The sequence below is a fragment of the Patiria miniata genome, unplaced genomic scaffold (assembly GCF_015706575.1).
Source record: "Patiria miniata isolate m_02_andy unplaced genomic scaffold, ASM1570657v1 HiC_scaffold_5, whole genome shotgun sequence".
NCBI lineage: Eukaryota > Metazoa > Echinodermata > Asteroidea > Valvatida > Asterinidae > Patiria > Patiria miniata.
Window position 1 is genome coordinate 15,133,515 of NW_024037072.1, and position 19,286 is coordinate 15,152,800.

Consider the following 19,286-nt stretch of genomic DNA (forward strand, 5'->3'; position numbering starts at 1 on the left):
GCAGATATTGGTTAGAAACATGGACTCACTGAAAAATGTTGCTAGGAAGCCTCCTAAAGTCACCAGAATCTATCACTGCACAGTAAAGAAGTACAGTACATTCTTTGTGCATATCTTGGTACCTTACTATATCTTGGGGGTATCTTGGTACTTACTACTGGTGCATGTTCACAATTTTAATCCATTCTGTGAGGCTTGATCTAAAGTAGTAATTGATAAGGAAAGTGTCAGTTTGACATTTCTCCAATTTTCCCCTTCAGGCAAGACCTGACTGTCAATTTGGTGACCCTTGACCTTGGTCAGTCGGCCAGCGAGGATGAGAACTACAGCACGGACGGCCTGGATCTGGACAGCGGTGATGAAGTGGAAAGAGATGACAACCCGGTCTCATTCGAGAGCCAACCCTCCCCGTCCAAACTCAACCATCTGAACAAGAACAGAGCACCGAAGCAGGAGAAACGCAAGCCGAAGAAGGGTCACCGAACACCGGGATCGGATGGGATGGGGGAGACATCCGGCAACTCGCAAAACCCCCCGCCGGTGGCCAAGAAGCAGAAGAGGAGCAGTCGGAAGGGGTCCAAGAAAGAGAAGAAACAAAGGGAAGGGTCTAAGGAGCGGAGGAAGAGGGCAGGAGCATCTGAGGGTGTGGCCATCTAAGGGTGTGGTCATACGTTGATTTGGCAATTGTAGAGATTTTGTTGCAGGGTGGGTCCTGTAAAAAATAGGGGGTTAAAAATTCAACTTGGGAGAGGAACCGTCTGAGGGTGTGGTCTTATGAGAATTGTGGATTTGTTAAGAAGGGCAGGGCTTTGTATAGGTGTGGTTTGGGCTTGGTCAAGCCTGGACTCTGATTCCACATCAGTGAAGCAGGACAAGGTATCTGCTGTGGAGTCCATCATCTTTGTGGGAGATGAATTTAGTTTGACAATGAGGTCTGTAAATCTAGATGCTTCCTTAAAAGCCATCTTATTGTTAAAAACAAATTGCAAAGAACTCGCCGAGTCCAAGCATGCTTGTGCTTCCATTGTATTTGTAAATACTTCCGTAGCTCCAGCAAGCTATGTCTGCGTTGTGCATACTGTACAGTCGGTGTACATATTGATAGTTTTGGAATTTTTGCGCAAGTGCTTGGCGGTTTCTTTGGCTTGAAGGGATCATAGACTTGAGCGTCAGACCGTATACACTGCGTAGATTTTTGTTATTGTACTCTGTGCCTATTGAGCCAAAAGGACGATAAAACTGACTGAATGACAAACACTGTAATTTATATTTTGTACACTCATATGCAATATTTCTACGACGATATGCAATATATTTGTAAGGGGTTGTAAGAGTTTGATAGATTTGGTGTAGCTTTTAATCACACTCAACATTGGCTGATTCGAGGCATTTTAATATTTTGGTTCAAAGTTTCAGGTTTTTGGTTCTTGCCAGCACATTTAGTTTGTTGGTAGTAACAACTTTAATTTAATCATTGTAACAGTTGTCTGCTGTAAAACTGCATTTTCCATCAGCTTTTTTTTTTAGAGATTCAGAATACTTATAACAATTGTGTCCTTACCTTTCTTGTGCAGATAATTACGAGAAGCTGGCGTAAGAACAAATTAAACAGTAATTAACAAATATCTTTACTATTTTTTTCTCTCGCTGTGGCAAGTACAGAAATGAGAAAATATGCAGAGAAGGCACCTCAAATCCCACTCCAACAGCATAACTAGTATTTAAGAGCATAAGTTTCATTTGCAAAGTTTGATATTCTCTATGGTCACATTACAGAATGGTGGAGAAGTTTCACTCTATAAATGCTGCTAGAAAATGATATTTTTTGCACGTGAAAGGCTCGCTGTGACTAAGGTCATAATTATGCAACACCAGGAGGCGATAGGATTCCACATGTGAAGCACCAGATATCCTGACAAACAGGGTTGTATTTAACCTTCAGACCGTCCAATGACTAAAGTGCCATAAAGTCAAGGGTCATCCAGGTTGCTCAATGGCTTCAATACATGTGACGTGTCTACTGCTTGTACCCCAAAACAAATTGGTGTCATAACAGCGCTCTCCTTTGATCACAAATATGGCCACTTCTTGTCAGTTATGAGGGATGGACATGTAGCTTATGTTTTCTTTGTACGGTTCGGTTCAAAAAGGGGTTGCACTGGCAGGTTTCTGCTGCTTGAGACCATAGAGAATCCTTTCTCTATGATGAGACTGATGCAAACCTGGCTAACCTAAATACTAATATGGACAAAGATGCACTGTTTTACATGTGCAGCGATGGGCAAGTTCGATAGTTAACCATAGTTTGACTAAATCTGATCAAACACTGCTAGTTGACGATTCAGGACCAGTTATGCAGCTGGTTGCACCATGAGTTAAAGCTGGTTATCAATAGCACTTTTTCATAGCAAAGTGCAGAGGGACCAACTATCAACAAAAAATGGTGGAAAAACCAAGGCGAAGCCGAGGTAAAATAGAATGCTCCATGGATCACCGAGGGAGGCTAGTTTAACTACACCATGAGATAAAGCAGTTAATATTTGTTTTATAACACCTCTCCCACAGATTCTGCTTGATTTTAAGCGATAACTGATAAATTTAGTTTAAATACAATTAAAATGTCCTTCTATTTGAATACGAAGGACAATTTATATGCACTTTTCCAAACTACCCTTTCACAAAATGTTTGAACCCATCTCTGTAGTGCTAGCTCATGCTAGCGCACACCCAATGCATTTGCACACGATACCAGCTGTTATGCGTATGGCTGCTACGGGTAAAGTACTTTGGTTGCTACGGGTATAGTACTTTTGGCTGTGGACAATAAGATAGCAAAAATAGCTAATGCCATGTGACATGTCTTGGCCAATCAAGATACAGAATATGTGGGTGAGGTGTTCTAAAAGAGTTTATCCACTTCAAATAGTGGCCTTCGTCTACTATTCTTGCCATGTCTCTAAAAGGCTAATGGCATCCGGGCTCACTTTTTGGCCTCCTACATGCCAAGTAAATTCTGTACCAATGTAATAAGCTGCAGATTATGTTTGCTTTTCAACAATAGTTAAAACATGTGGAACCTTCAAAGGAGGAATTTTGTAGCTTTTTTTATACTTTTGATTTGGTGAAACAGTGTCCACTTTGAAAAATACTTGAAATGTCATGTCACATGTTAGAGTAATGGGATATAGGTGCACTGTTACTGAGGTACTGTTTTACACCAGGGCCCAATTTCATAGCGCTGCTTAACAGCCGATTTTGTGCCGACTGAGCGTCCATCTATTTCATAGAGACTGTAAGCAGTGAGCGCAGCAAAAGCATGCTTAACCCCAGAGGAAAAAGTTGCTTAAATCAGTGACGTAACAATAGAAATCTTCATGCACGTGCAACCATTAGCATGAAATAGTGCTTAAGCAGCAGCATGATTTTCTGATACAGTAAGCGCAACTTTTCTGCTAACTGCTAAGTAGCGCTGTGAAATTGGACCATTTGTCCAGTATTGTAAAGGCAGCATTTTGACAGTGTGTATGGACTCCGTGCAGATAAAGTACCACTGATTAATACTAGAGCCCATTGGTTAAACGCTCGAGTTGTGTTAACTTCCGGTTCCATTCGTGCTAAGTGTGCATGGTTGAATTGAGATGACGTCACACGAACGAACCGGACAAGAGCTTCAGTGTGAGACACACTGTGCGTATTACTTTTGAGCGCATATGACATGGCGAATAAACAATTAATTTTCATCTTAATGTGCGCAAAACTTGGAACATGGTTAAATAGCATTCAGGTGTCTTATATCTCTCACCATTGAGAGAGTATACTTGTATGTGCTCAGAGTCTGCACTAAAGTTTTTTATGACGTGCATATAGGCCAAGTCTGGATTGGTACTCTCTTGGCCTCGAGCCAAAAGGGCCAAATGTGTATTGATTGGACAGCATTATGCATTGTATTGGATAATATTTTTTTAACGCTTGCACTTCCCTGAACATACCTGTGACGCAATGATGTCACGCTTTGTTTACATGTGCACGTCCATATATGGGAGATTGATGGCCCTCGTCCCCACCTCACTCCCATAGGAAAGCACACATGTGAAATAAAGCATGATGTCATTATGTCTCGGGTCTATTTGTCAAAATTCAACCATTTTTTTTCTTTCTATATTTTTACGGGTTTAGATCTGTAAAAACAAAGCCTCCATTTACTTCTAAGGGAGCTTGATGTTCCCATTTGGTTTGTGTACACAGACTGTGCCATTTTGTTGCACCGTGTTGTATTGGGGTTAATTATCATTATTACACCACACAGCTCATAGTGTACAACCCAACTCACAATGCCAACATTTATATTCTCTCAGACTTAAACAAACAAATGGGGGGATCCATTTGGAAAACGGAAGATGTACTTAAAAATTAGTATTGTCTGAAATTGTTTTGAACAGTTAGCTTTGAATTTCCTGTAGGTAAAAGGCTTTGGTCATACTCATTTCAAACATATGTCCATTTACAAGTGAATTTTTTGATGCTCTTCGACGGTGTTTTGAGGCAAAGGGGCAAACAATACACCAGTCAATCATATACGTAATTTTGTATTTTGTTTTGAAAAGAAAAAAAATGTAAAAAAAGTTAAATTGAAGACAGTAGTCTTAATGGGTATATATATTTTTTCCCTTTCAACTTTCTGCTTGTAATATTTGTATTTGTAGTCCACTTTTTGTAACTGTACTTATTTTTCACTGTTACCAACTCTCCAGTAAAGTAGGCCAATACTTGCAGAAATTATAACTAAACTTGATGATTAATTTAATATAATTCTGTAATTATTTTCACTGTATTTAATTATTAGTACTCTCGGCCGACGCTGAAGCGTTTGGCCAGGTACAACGGGAAATAGTGGTCAGCAATTTAGGTTGTAAATACAGTCAAATATGGAAACGTTGAATAAAAATAAATATTGTTACATGAACAAAAGAGAACTACGGACTAATGTGTTATTTTGACATTGTTATTGACTAGACTTGGCTTTAGTTTCAACTTACAAAATACCTCAAAGGTACAATGGCAAGAGTTTTTGGCACCGTATTTAGAGTTGTCATTACTTCACGTCAAAGTTCTCTCCAAGGCAAGTCACCCACATGAAACTTAAAAGTTCAAATTATTTTCATTTAAAAAAAAGAAGGCTTTTTACAACTGACAGATATTACGCATGAGACTTTAAAATAACAAATATTGTGAATAATAAACCTGGAGGGAAATGCGAACTGTAGAAAGACTCAAAAATGGCTCATTCACAACCCACAGGGGCTATATTGTTTCTGCCGTGCACGCTCCAAGTTCACTGTTGCAAGTATTTAGTTTAGTCCCCTCCTTTAGCAATCCAGTGTGTAAATAATTATTGACCAGACATGTTTGTAGTTGCAACTTAAACAATACCTCAAAAGTCATGAAATTTGGTATGGATGGTTCTCTGGTGCATGAGGAACAAAAACTGAAAGGGTAACTTCATTCCAATTCGTTAATCAGGCTAATTAACCTAGCTCTGTGGTTTGTCACCAGTCCCAACTTTCTTCTTCCTGTTGCCATGACAATGCATCGTTCTTATTTGAGTCCAATCTTTCATTGTCCTGGCCTTCGTCCTCGCTTGTATTGCTATCATCTGATTGGTTGTCGCTGTCGGATGAACTTTCTTCCATGGAGTACAGGACAGATTTCCCGTCATCAGAGATGGAAAAAGAATCGCAAGAGGCAAGAACTTCCCTGAAAGGAAAAAGAAATAGCATTATATATTTTATTATAAGCACCATCAAGTAATCACCAGTGCAAAATGTACCGAATACACCGAAGATTTGAATATTTGATCATCCACCAATTATAGCATATAGGGTATTAAAAAAATGTCGACCATCTCGAGAAGATGATGACAAACATTGATATGTAACTCAATTTGTGGTTTATTGTTTGTCCAATGTTGCGCTTTTCTGGACAGACACTTTGCAGGCATGATCTGAGAGCTTCCATTAAAGGGAAAATACAACATTTGCAAACATCGAAAAATAAAACTACCAAGTTGTTACGAAATACCTTACTAGGATGTTGGTAAATGACATGCTTAAGCATCCTATACAATTATGGCACCTGGTGTGAAGCCATTTTCAAGAAAATGGTATATTTGTATACATTTCCAACGCTGGTCGGCCGACCACCGTTGGAAAACCTAACTATTTTTCAATTACTGCACCAAATTTACCATTTTTATTTTAGTCTAAATTTTGTTTTGCTAGCGTTTGGTTCCATGCTCATGAATGGGCGCAGGCCAGCTAGAGTGGTTCCCTTACCTTACAATTTTCGGGTATGTTTGATCCATTTCATCTTTAGTGGAGTCAGGGAACCAGACTACTTGAATATTTTTGTTTTTCTTGGTTTTTCTAGCATTTTCGAACACAAAACTTCAAACATGTCAGTGTAACAATATTTGATCTATAATACTAACCCCCAAATAGTTCATTTCTGAAAATTACAGCAAAAGCCAATGATGTACATTCCCTTTAAGAATAGGCATATTAGCCCTAATCAGTCAAACAAATATCAGCCAGTCAGCAATCTCAAAAACAAATACATGATATTCATAAAAAAAACAACATTGCTGTTGAAACCCCTCAGCCAGAGTCAAGTTATCATCCAGAAGCCATTAACCTTTAACTCACCACGTTGACCTTGACCTTTGACCTTATGACCCCCAGAACCAATCTCAACTTGCCTGTACCCAAGGGAAACCCCCTACCGAAGTTGGACACTGAAATCTCATTTCTAACTCGAGTTATCATCCGGAAACCATTAACCTTTAACTCACCACGTTGATTGTTGACCTTTTGACCCCAGAACCAATCCCAACTTGCCTGTACCCAAGGGCAACCCCCTACCAAAGTTAGCACAAAATCTTCAGTGACAGAAAGGAATGTGTGGAGCCAAAATGTGCAGATTATGGTAGAGGTGGAGATTCTTCACGAAGAGCAAATAACTTTGGCCCTAACCACCTTCCTAGCAAAGTACTATAGATTTAAAAAAATGTGCCAACCTTTTTGAGCTACATGTAAACTTCATGAAAACTTCTGAATGCTGAACCAAACTGGACATGTATACAAGTATGTTCAAAACACATCCTGTGGTCAGAAACACCATGATATAAAGCCTTGCACTCTGAATTTTGATAAATGAAAAAACCTCTGAAGAAGTTATCCATGTATGAGAATAAACTATGAATTACATAAACCCCCCTAATCCCATCAATGTACAATCAATGTGCAATAAGTAGGGCCCTACTGAATCTGTCTTTACCTTTTCAACCACAGAATATAAGACCTTCACCCTAGTAAACATGATCGACAATTAGCATCCGGAAATGACAAGATGCACATTGCCATTTTTGAGAAAAGAAACAAAGGATGACTACATTGCAGAACAAAATTCCAGCGTCACAAATTCCTTGACACAAAGCCATATCATATTCTGTTGATACAGTGCTAGGTCACCGGTATCAAACACATGCAAGAGGAAACTCCTTTTCCCTTTTTGTGTTCGGGGTTTCCCTGTAAAATACCAGGTGCACACGTGCACACGTGCACACACGCACACATGAAAAAACCGTGGGACTTTTTTTTGAGTTAAAAATTTATTTCCTGAGATCATGACACAGGAAATATAAGCTCAGTTAGAAACAAAGGGTTATTTACGTTTCTTCTTGTTTAATCGAGGAACACTGAAGCACCGAAAAAAAATCCCCAAGTTTGAATATAATGAAAAACAACCAATGATGTTCCATTTCAAGGTTTACAAACAATGAAAATTGAGTGATCTCATCTCGTTCCGCCATTTTCATACGTATAATGAAAACAAATCAAGTGTAGTGCAAATTCATAGTTTGCAAACAATGAAAAGAATGCAATTTCACTCTTTTCTATCATTTGTATATAATTACAAATGATCACTGTTGTGCAATTTCATAGTTTTAACATCCTCCACAGAAGTGTGGGTTCATTGATTCCACTAGCAAGTACTTTAACCCTTAGAGCATTACTCCATGTATATGCATTCTTCCCCTGAGGGCGCTAGCCATGTTGCTAAGATATAGTTTCCCACAGTACCTTGCGGCCCACCCACCATGGCAATTCCTCTATGCTTGAGTGTACAAGTGCAAATGAGAGCAGTACACTACGGTCAGTATCCAGTGAGAAAAACAAGATTTATGGTTTTAACGGAATGCCCCCAAATCTTAAAAGTGTTCCATATCCAGCATCATCCAAAAAGTCAAATTTCTGGCCCAAAATCCAACTTCACCAAATTCACTTGAATATTCACACAAGGTGCATAGAGACCAGAAATGAATCCCCTGAAGATTACAACTCACTGCAGTGCAGTCAGTATCCAGTGAGGAAACCAAGACTTTAGGTTTGAACAGAATGCCCCAAAAAATCTAGAAAGTTTTCCATATCCAGCATCATCACAAAAGTCCATTTTTGCCAAAAAGTCCAACTTCACTAAATTTGCTTAAATGTTCGCATACATGTAAGGTTCATGGACGCCAGAAATTAAGGTTTTAATCAATTTCCTCCAAATTCGCTCAAAGGTTCACATGAGGTGTCACAATTCAGCTCACTACAACCAGTTTCGAGCAAGAAAATAAAGATTTTTTGATGTTTACATTTGTAAATTCTTTTCCATATTTGGCATCATCCAAAAAGTCAAATTTTGGCCTCCAAAAAAACACATTTTCTTTAAATTGGCTCAAATATTCACATGTGTCTAGAGGTAGCAGAACCATCCCTGCGAAATTCAGCTCGCTACAACCAGTTTCCAGACAGAAAACCAAGATTATAGATTTCCATAGTTTGTTTATAATACATAACAACCCCAGGCAAGTCTTGAACCCAAAACCCGCAGAATTACCCGCAGCCCGCAAATTACTCACAGACCATGAGTTCAATGCCCCAGACCATAAGGCCATGGTACTCAGTACGAAGACAATATTTTGTGTGTGCTTATTCGGAGTGAAATACATCGATCATGTGTACTTTACGTCATATGAACGCGCATAAGCATGCCCCACTCAATACGTCCCTCCAACGCAGTTCTCATGAGTGGTCACAAAGCTCAATCTCCTGTCCATGCACAGACTCAATAGTACCCACTGCTACAATGGAGCAGTCTGGTGATATTCTGTCAGTAATTGATAATCAATAATCAATATTTACCTGAGTTTCTCCATGCTGGGGCAGACTCTCCTCAGGGCAGAAAGTTTCATCAGTGTCTCCAAGGAAACGGATAATGTCCTCCTCTCCAGCTCCTCCTGCTCCTCTGCCGTTCCTGCATCACCTGACCTAGTCACATGATTTATACTGTCCTGTGCCTCTGCCTCCTCAACCTCCTCTGTCGCTCCTGAATCACCTGACCTAGTCACATGATCTGTACTGTCCTGCTCCTCTGCCTCCTCAACCTTCTCTGTCCTTCTTGTATCACCTGACCTAGTCACATGATCTGTACTGTCCTGCTCCTCTGCCTCCTCAACCTCCTCTGCCGTTCCTACATCACCTGACCTAATCACATGATTTATACTGTCCTGCTCCTCTGCCTCCTCAACCTCCTGTGTCCTTCCTGAATCACCTGACCTAGTCACATGATCTGTACTGTCCTGCTCCTCAACCTTCTGTATTGTTCCTGCATCACCTGACCTAGTCACATGATCTGTACTGTCCTGCTCCTCTGCCTCCTCAACCTCCTCTGTCGTTCCTGCATCACCTGACCTAGTCACATGATCTGTACTGTCCTCCTGCTCCTCAACCTTCTGGGTTGTTCCTGCATCACCTGACCTAGTCACATGATCTGTACTGTCCTCCTGCTCCTCAACCTTCTGTGTTGTTCCTGCATCACCTGACCTTGTCACATGATCTGTACCATTCTCCTGCTCCTCAGCCCCCTCAATATCCTCTGTCGTTCCTGCATCACCTGTCCTGGTCACATGATCTTCACCATCCTCCTCTCTCTCCGAGTAACTCTGCCCAGCAGTGTGCCAAAACCTCTTGAGGTAGAACATGGCCTCATTCAAGATTTGCTCTTCAGTTGTCGTGGTGATCACACGGTGTGGGTATTTGACTTCACAGACCTGCATTAAACATTTCACAACCACCTTTGTTATTTCGGTACAAATTATTTTCTTTCTCTACTTACTGACGATTCTTGAAATGAACAGTGTTGTAGCTGAGTCCATCACGTCTCGGGTCCAAAGTGAATCACAAATCCTTTTACAAGTCAAGTAACAAGTAACAGGGGATGAACAATGTCAAAGGAATTCTTTTGTCACACTGTATTTGAATAGTTTGTGACTTGGCCTGGAACTGGAGGGCTTGTGATAGACTTTTGATGGACTTGCAGGGACTTGACTACAGCACTGAAACTTAACCCTTAACTCCTAAGGGTGATTAACTAGAAACCTTTCTCATCCTTAACTGTGCACATAAACAGTTGGACTCTGTTTATTTGTGGTATGCCTAATCCCACGTAAAGCACAGTCAGCTTACTAGTGCATGTACTCATCCTTACAGATTCCAACAAACCCTGGCGTTGGATTTGGCTGGTTGGGGATCATTAGGGTTAAGGGTTGTGCATGGAAGCCTTGCATAAGTACACCTCAGACTGTTAAAAAGAGTGATAAGAGACACTGGGATGGCACTATTGCTACTTGTCAAGTTTATTTTGAATAGTGTATATAGCAACTCAAATTTGCCAATGGAGACATTTGAAAACAGTGGTGACCTTACATTTTGATAGCATCAAAGTATTAAAGATGTGTGGCTCGATCAAGCTCTTCAAAATGTAGATTTTTTTTCTCAACAAACGTTCAATTTTGATGTTTTGAGTAAAAACCGTTATTTTTTCCAATTTGAGCATCTGCAACCCACTGAAAAAGGGCTTTCATTTTGCACATTAATGAACCCACCCTGCAAGAGCTGAATTATTGTCAGGAATAATTTGAATTTTGTAAAGAAAAATCTCAATAACTAAACATCAGTGGATTTTTTCCTACGATGTCTCATTCAAAAGTGACTAACTTTTACATTGCTAAAAAACTAGCAATTGAAAAACCCAAATCGATTTTCGGGCTGAGACTCGAAATAAATAGCATGGGGAATACATCTTTAGGAAGGAAGAAGTTTGTAATGTAATGTGAACACACTTAACGCAGAAACAGGATACCGTACAAACACTTGCCAGGTTATATGGTGTTTGAGGGCTACTGCAGTCAAGCTGTCTGCTGCCCTCTTGTGGTGATGCCATGCAAGTAAAGACCGCCATCTGTGTACAGCAGCCTAGGTGCTCCGTGCCTGGGGGTCCGGCCCCAATGCCCTCATAGGTCACAGTGTAACCATAGTCACTGGCAACTTTATTGCCCCTGGTGATGTCAAAGGAATCACATTTAACAACTGAGACACTGGACATTTTTAAAGCCAGAGTCCATCATTTGCAGCTATCCAAAAAGTAACTGGTGTAACTATTGTTGAAAAACATACTTGGTTGAAAGATAGTAAGGGAACTAAACTCCCTGTGAAATTATTCTTTCTGGAAAGCTGTCATTTTGAAGAAATCAACGAAAGAAGGCCTTTCCAAGAAGCACCGTTGGAAATTTATTCGGTGAAACGCGCGCGCGCTTGCTATAATTCGTCGGATTGGTGTGCGACATCGCGTAGCTGCAGTCGGCTCAGTGAGAACGTATCTCGGACGCTGAATTCAGGCCCAATTCAAAACATGACTCAGCAACTGTTGATTTGAAATCGAGATCCTAGAATGTTGTTTTTCTCGAAATATACAGCTGAAGCTGAGCTGAAACTTCATCAGGTTGGTTGTTCAGCACCCTTCTTCAGATTTTGAGCACTTTTGTTGCTTCAAACGAACAAAATGCACAAATTACAAATGATGGACTATACCTTTAAAGGGAATATACATCATTTGCTTTTGCTGTAATTTTCAGAAATGGATGGAATTGGGGGGTTGGAAATATATAGCAAATATAGTTACACTGACTTTTTTGAGGTTTTGGGTTCGAAAATGCTATAAAAACCAAGAAAAACAATAATTTTCCTGTAGTCTGGTTCCCCGACTCCATTTAAGAAGAAACAAAGCAGTTTACATATATTGGGGAATTGTAAGGTCAGGGAACCAGTCTAGCTGGCTTGTACCCGTTCATAGGTGTGTAATCGATTGCAAACAAGTGCGATGGTCAACTGGGGCCAGTATTTGAAAAAAAGCCAGTTTTTTCCAACGCTGATCGGCCGATCAGCGTTGGAAATTGATACAAAAATACCACTTTTCTTGAAAATGACATTATACCAGGTGCCATGATTTTACAGGATGCTTTACACTGTCATTCACTAACAGTCCAGCAAGGTATTTCAAAATGATTTGGTAGTTTTATTTTTTGATGTTTGCAAATGTTGTATTTTCCCTTTAAGGATATATTATATTCGACAACACCTGAATATTCCCCTTCATCTGATTGGTACATTGTTCATACCATGTCATTGCATTATTCCTCCCAACCCACGGCAACGCTGCACTGCTAAAATAGAAGTTCTATTCCACGGTAAATAGAAGTCCCATTGCACAGTCACATGGTCTGTGGCTCTGACCAATCAGACGATAAGGATTCTTTCAAGTGTAGTATAAAGCAAACAATGAATGTTTCACATTCCTGTAATGGAAAGAATCATATTATTCGGTAACAGATGGAATGTTCCATTTCACTTGGCTTCGCCTCGTGGAATACAACATTCCATCTGTCACTTCATGAAATTATTCCTACGACTGCACTCATAATCATTTGTTTCTTGTATGTTTATTGATTGCTTTGAGTGTTATAGTAAAACCAGTCTCCCAAGGTGATCCATTGAGAATTCTATTTTCCTTGTAGGCTTGTCTCAAAAAGTGGACCAGACTTGTTAAACTATACTAGCTTAGGTGTGAGCAGAGATAGTCAAAATATGGTTAACCGTAGTTCTCAAGCTTGTTCAGGGGTAAAGCAGGCTGCGTATTTTTTATTCCTAGGAGGGTTAGGGGCAATGTCATGAATAATTCATGTTTATCCATGAGAACGGACAATGACATCAACAGCATTGTTGTTAGTTACTCAACTAGTTACAATACATTAAAGCATTTTAAAGAACGGTTGTCGTCGAGCTACCACACAGTAGCCTAGTGGATAGCGAGATGAGCTATGAATACAAAGATCCCTGGTTCGAATCCACGTCGTCGCTGCTCATTTTCATCAGCTATTTTTCTTCTCCAAATTTATCACTGAGATAATTTTAAATAAAGGGGAAAATAGAACGAGAACCTAAGTCTTGCAATGATTCAAAGGAAAAACTGAATTATTCATGACATTGCCCCTAACCCTCCTAGGAAAAAAAATACGCAAGCAGGCTGGTTATAAGTCCCTCCATTATTTTTTAGAGATTTTGAAACAGAAGGAGGCTGAATCAAGCCAGTTTCAAAGCTAGAACTCTTTCCTCTTTTTCATGTTGGATTTATAACCAATTCACTGCATTACAAACAGCAGTGTAACATTGACTATCAGTCAATTGATATCAACTGACTGATGTTTAACAAAACTTCATTCCCCCAACTCTAAATCCCTTCCCTACAAAAAAAGAGAGAAATGTACTAGTCAAGTCCTTACAAATAATCACAATCACAAGTCATCAAAAGTCATCCAGTGTCAAGTCTGGTGACAAGCTATTCAAATGTACCGTGACAAAGGAATCGGTTGCCAATTTTCATCCCTTTAGTTGTGACCTAACATACTTGTGATTTAATAATAATAATAATATTGGCTTCTTGCATGGCACTCATGTCTGTCATGAAGTGACATTCCTGGCGCTCCAATATTACCCTGGCTTTACCACGGCTGCCATAATGGCGCTCAAGCATTGAAGGAATTTCTTCCTACCAGGTACCCATTTACTACACCTGGGTGGAGAGAGGCAATTGTAGTAAAGTGCCTTGCCAAAGAGCACAAGCACCATGTTCCCAGCAGGATTCGAACCCATGTGCCATGGCAAACGAGTCGAACACAGTAACCATTGGATCTCAGCACCTGAATTGTGATTGACTTAATTGTGACGTGACTTGCGATTTGACTTGTGAACGACGTTTGACCAGCCGAGTTGACCAGACTTGTAATTGACTTGTGACTGAATTGTGATTTGACTTGTAATTGACTTTTGACCTAAATTATGATTTGACTTTGTGACCTGACTTTTGATTGACTTGTGATTTGTCTAGTGACCACACCCACCATGACTGGAATTCCTCCCTGCTCCATTCAAACTTGTGATCTGGATGTCGGAAACCTTGAAAATCTGGAAACAGGACGTTGAAGTCAGCGTTGGGTGTGGTAAAGACTACGGTCCGCGGCCGCATGTATCCGAACAAGACCTCCGGGAGTGCAGCTAAGGTGTCTGGATACAAATGCTCAACACTGTGTTAGGAAATACGAATCAAAATGGGAAAATATACAAGTGCAGTTATCAAATCATTCATGAGTGAATCACAAGTGAATCAAAATTCTGGTGGTGAGGAATTTGGACTGAACTTAAAGCTAGAGTCCATCATTTGCAGCTATCCGAAAAGTAACTGGCGTAATTATTGTTGAAAAACATTCTTGGTTGAAAGATAGTAAGGGGACTCAACTCCCTGTAAAGTTATTCCTCTTAGCAAGCTGTCATTTTGAAGAAATCAACAAAAGAATGCCTTTTCAACGGTGCTTCTTAAGACGCACCGTAGGAAATTTAAATTAGTAGTTCGTTTTGTTATTCGGCAAAGTGCGCGCAAGCATTGGCACGATGCACACGTGCTCGCGGTTGCTATAATTCGTCGAATCAGTGCGCGATATCGCGTAGCTGCAATCAGCTCAGTAAGAAAGTGTCTCGGGCGCTGAATTCAGGCCCAATTCAAAACATGATTCAGCAACTTTTGATTTGAAATCGAGATCCTAGAAAGCTGTTTTTTTTTCTCGGGATATACAGCTGACGCTGAGCTGAAACTTCATCAGGTTAGTTGTTCAGTACCCTTCTTCAGATTTTGAGCACGTTTGTTGCTTCAAACGAACAAAATGCACAAATTACAAATGATGGACTTTATCTTTAACAAAGGATCACCTTTGTCAGAGTTGATTTTCGAACATGGATTGACATGTGATGACTTGTTATACTACCAATACAGTCCAAATTGCAGATCCTTTTGTGTGTACTGGTCATTTGTCAAAATCCCCCCCCCCCCCCCCCCATAAAAAAACACAAAATTTTATTGAAGGACTTAGCTTGGTCAAGGTGAACTTACATTTCTACGCAGAGGGCTAGGTCATATCCCAGCATCCTGTGGTCCTTCTTGCTGATGGATCCTTCGTACAGGCTGACAGTAAACGGATGGGAGCGGGGATGCAGGTACTCGCACATGAGAGGTTTGGCAAGGTATCTGGCAAGGAATGACAGTCAGTGGGAAAATGGTTTGATGAGACAATTTTATTTACAATCAAAGGGCATTAAACTTCCTACAGCAAATAAAAACTGTTTCCCGTTCAGAGAACACACTTCTTTCAAAGTTGTGGGGACCACTTCCAGTTTATATCCAATGAATTTTTCCTAAAAATAGAAAACTACACAATAATATGGTCTGGGCCAGTTCAAGATCTTAGCTTCACATGTCCGTACAATTCTGTTGGTAACGTCACATAGGAGGCTGCGACTTTCAACAACTTTAAGTGTGCTGTAATAAGGGGATAAGAGTCAGACTGGGACCCGGGGTGCTCTGAAATGTGCTTAACTAAATCAGGCCAACTTTACTCACTCTGCGGCCAGCAAATTTCTCCAAATATTCAATTGGGCAAAGAAAAGGTCCTCAGTATTTCACCAACTAAGTTTGCAGACTCAATTCAATGTTTAAAGGAGACATTTCTTCAATATTTTGCACATGAGAGGGAATAATAATAATAATAATACAGAGTATTTATAACGCGCTCTACCAAGATCACAGCGCCTAACAAAAGGGGGAGAAAAAAACAAGGGAAGTAAAGTGATTTCAAAATGAGCGTAAAGACTAGACTGGTACATGTCCAAACATGGTCCAACTATTTGAAAAGATTGACCTCTTCATTCAGTGTCATTAGTCTGGTGGCTGACTATGGAGAAATGTGTTGTAAATAGAGACTTGTTCCCGGTTCGTGCCACATATTTCTTTTGGCACAGTTGACTGGTGCAGTACTGAAGCGGTGTTGGACTGGTTGTTTCAGGTGCCAGTCTATTTTATTGTATTGCATGTTTTCAGTACCTTTAAAGGGAATGTACATCATTGGTTTTTGATGCAATTTTCAGAAATGAACTATTTGAGGGGTTAGTATATATAGATCAAATATTGACTCAGCTTGACCACTTTACCTTTAAGCTGTAAATGAATCCACGTTTTTAAAAATCTCTACGTACTTGTGAGATTGTAGGATGTCTGCGTCAATATCGACTCCAGTGAGCTGTTCCAGACACTGCTCCTGCTTGAGCTGCCTCAGCAAGCTGCACTCCCCGCAACCCATGTCAAGAACCTTGGGCAAATAGAAAAAATGTTACATACCGGTACATATGACTTGCAATATAAAATGCATACCACAGCACTATACCCCAGCCAGTACTTGCCAATGGCTCCTATTGGTTGGAAGTTTTAATATTTGCATATTCTCATTTGCATATAATAGAGCACTGCCTTCTTTGGTAATGATTGGGCAGTGTTGTCGCTGTGTGTCATATATACTTTGTGTCATGGCAACAAGCATATGTGGAGTGAATTATAAACAGTGTCGAAATTAAGTGCCAATACAGCTAGACTATTAAATTCCTGAGTGAAGTATCTACTATGGCGTGGTAACATCACATGGCTATCATGTGTCTTCATCAATGTACTTTCCAGTTGCTGTCATGTCATGACGGCCATCTTAGACATGGCAGCTGTTAGTTTAAAAATATCACAATCAAATGAAAATTAACAAATAACAAGGGTTTCTCTCACCAAGTGTTTAAAAATCCAGACAAGAAACATGTTATTCATTTTTATTTTACTTGGCCCAAGGATACAAAAGCTTAACCTAGGGCAGGACGGCTCCGGGTCAAGGAATTGCACCGTAGAAATAAACTTTCCAGTATCTTATTCATAAAAAAACAAACAAAAACACTTACCTTTTGGGGTTGTAATTTCTTGACCATGTTTTTCATTGCAATGTACCGTTGCACACATACTGGGGGAGTAAACTTCAGATCACTATGATGTAAAATATAAGACACAAGAATTAGGAATGTTATGTTTTAGTACAAAAGTTTATGTTTCTTTTTATTAAAGTGAAATCAAAAGAAACACAGTTTACTCAGAGATAGTTGAACCTTTTTGATGGGGGGGGGGGGGGGGGAGAGAGAGAGAGAGAGGGGCCAAGTGGACAAATTGGGAGGGGGGGTTCAAAAAAGATGTATTTTTACAAAGTTCAAATTCCAAAAAGTCCACACATTTTAAACTACCAATGTGTAGGTATTACACCCCAGGCCCAACTCCAAACTATGTGATGTTGATATTTAGCTCACATGAACCTTTCAGAGAAACTTTATGGAGATCAAACTGACTTTCTCTGTAATTTACATGGAAAATTGGTGTTTGTCGTTATCGGAATTAACCAGACAAATCGCTCCACCAACTAAGAACGGCCATGCACCACCACCCACCACCACCCACCACCGCCGTGGTTTATGCCTTGCGATTCAGCGCACCGTGCGTGCTCACGGTACATCGTGTGGTGATCGCCATCTTTATTTTCGGGTCAAGTGTTGTCGCTGCGCTGTCATCGTCACGTCATTTTACCCCCAAATTTCCCTCAAAAAATCAAAACCCTGCCCTCTATCTATGACATACCTGTTTATTGAGAATGTCGCCAACTAGTTTGGAAGGTCCAATAATTTTAAGATAGTAGATATTTTGCCGGAGGTAATGACGGCAAACTAACGATTACTAAAGGTTTGCCGGCGGCAATCCATATCAACAGAGGGCACTGTACTCTTTAAAATAGGGCTGAATTATAAGATGTATTAAATTCCCACCAAAAGTTGTGTAGCACGGTTGGTGTAATGGTTAAGCAAAGGCTCTAGTAAGCGGGATGACTCGCGTTCGATTCCGACCGCACCACATTTTAAAAAAAAATTTCTCATCCCCAAATAAATAAGAATATTCTTCTTTTATTATTTTAACATGTCTCAAACATTTTTTGCAGAGGTATTACATTTTCTTTTTCAGATTTGTGGCTCTGGAGGATTTTTTATAAAAGGGAAATAAAGTCCGAAATTATAAAATGGTCTGAATCCCATCTTGTGAATACGAGGTAACAACGATAATTTTGGCATGGAGCCAGACTAAAACTTGTCACCGGAAAATGTTTAAGTACAAAAAAACAGTAACTGCGCATGTTCAGTGCATATCCGGCAAACTAACGTTTACTAAAGGTTTGCCGTCTCCGGCAAAATATACACTGCCTAATTTATTTTTAAAGTGGATTTTGTTCCCTTATATGATACTAGAACCGGGCCCTACACTACACGATCGCCAACGACTGTACCCCTGGCTTAATATTATACACAAACTCTTTCCAACAATACACAATAGTGAGAGTCCCTAGGTATTTCGCAGAGTTCCTTACCACTTATCCATATTACCACATGGACGTGTTGTACTAAAACTTTGCCGTCGTCGAATGTTGCGTTTGGGCAGGAGGCGTACTCATTCCACGTGTACGCAACTTCAACACAACAGTTCAACATGCAATGTTTACATCCCACAGTGAATAGCGCCACCAAGAGTTATAAAGCAGAAATTAACTTACAGGATTTTTGAGGGCGGTGTTTTGAAAAATGTGGGGGGTGTAAGGGTAAATTTGGTAAATAAGGTGTAAATTTGGAGATTTCGAAGAGAATATTTTTTTTTTGGAAGAAGACTAAAAAGATCCTGTTCTTGTCCTCTCAGGGTTTTTTTTTTTTTTTTTTTACAAGAAGATAAGAAATGTCACATAACTGACGTTCCGATGTCAAAAAGTACAGAAAGTTGTCGTGTCAAACTTGCATATAAATTTGGGTCCTACAAAAGAGAATAGCTTCCAGCCTAGAAAATTATTCTGCCTCCTTTTTGCCCATTGGGAGCGGGATGGGGGTAGGTGCCTCCCCCCCCCC

General features: G+C 40.0%; 2 protein-coding genes across 7 annotated transcripts in view; one reads left to right on the plus strand and one right to left on the minus strand.

Moving 5' to 3' along the window:
* Window positions 1–4,895, plus strand: part of LOC119741607 (unconventional myosin-IXa-like) — a 75,079-nt gene extending 70,184 nt beyond the window's left edge. For all 6 annotated transcript variants that reach the window (XM_038217422.1, XM_038217421.1, XM_038217423.1 and 3 more), the window contains one exon: window positions 261–4,895. In XM_038217422.1, the coding sequence (XP_038073350.1) occupies window positions 261–657 (397 nt within the window). In that variant the 3' untranslated portion in view covers window positions 658–4,895. The remainder of the gene's footprint in view (window positions 1–260) is intronic.
* LOC119741608 (dentin sialophosphoprotein-like) lies at window positions 4,777–18,919 on the minus strand. The gene is made up of 8 exons (XM_038217428.1): window positions 18,761–18,919; window positions 17,262–17,343; window positions 16,521–16,633; window positions 15,382–15,516; window positions 14,339–14,521; window positions 11,260–11,440; window positions 9,246–10,153; window positions 4,777–5,754 (listed from the first exon to the last, which is right to left on the minus strand). The coding sequence occupies exons 1-8, from the start codon at window positions 18,769–18,771 to the stop codon at window positions 5,547–5,549; spliced, it is 1,821 nt and encodes a 606-aa protein (XP_038073356.1). The 5' UTR covers window positions 18,772–18,919; the 3' UTR covers window positions 4,777–5,546.
* Between the last annotated feature and the right edge of the window lie 367 nt (window positions 18,920–19,286).

Bases quoted from the DNA above. Each gene is read 5' to 3' on its own strand.
- LOC119741608 (XM_038217428.1), bottom strand. The intron at 14,522-15,381 runs GTAAGTTCACCT...TTCCTAACACAG, and splicing joins CTAGCCCTCTGCGTAGAAAT to TGTTGAGCATTTGTATCCAG. The intron at 10,154-11,259 runs GCAAGTGTTTGT...TGTTTAATGCAG, and splicing joins CTCAAACACCATATAACCTG to GTCTGTGAAGTCAAATACCC.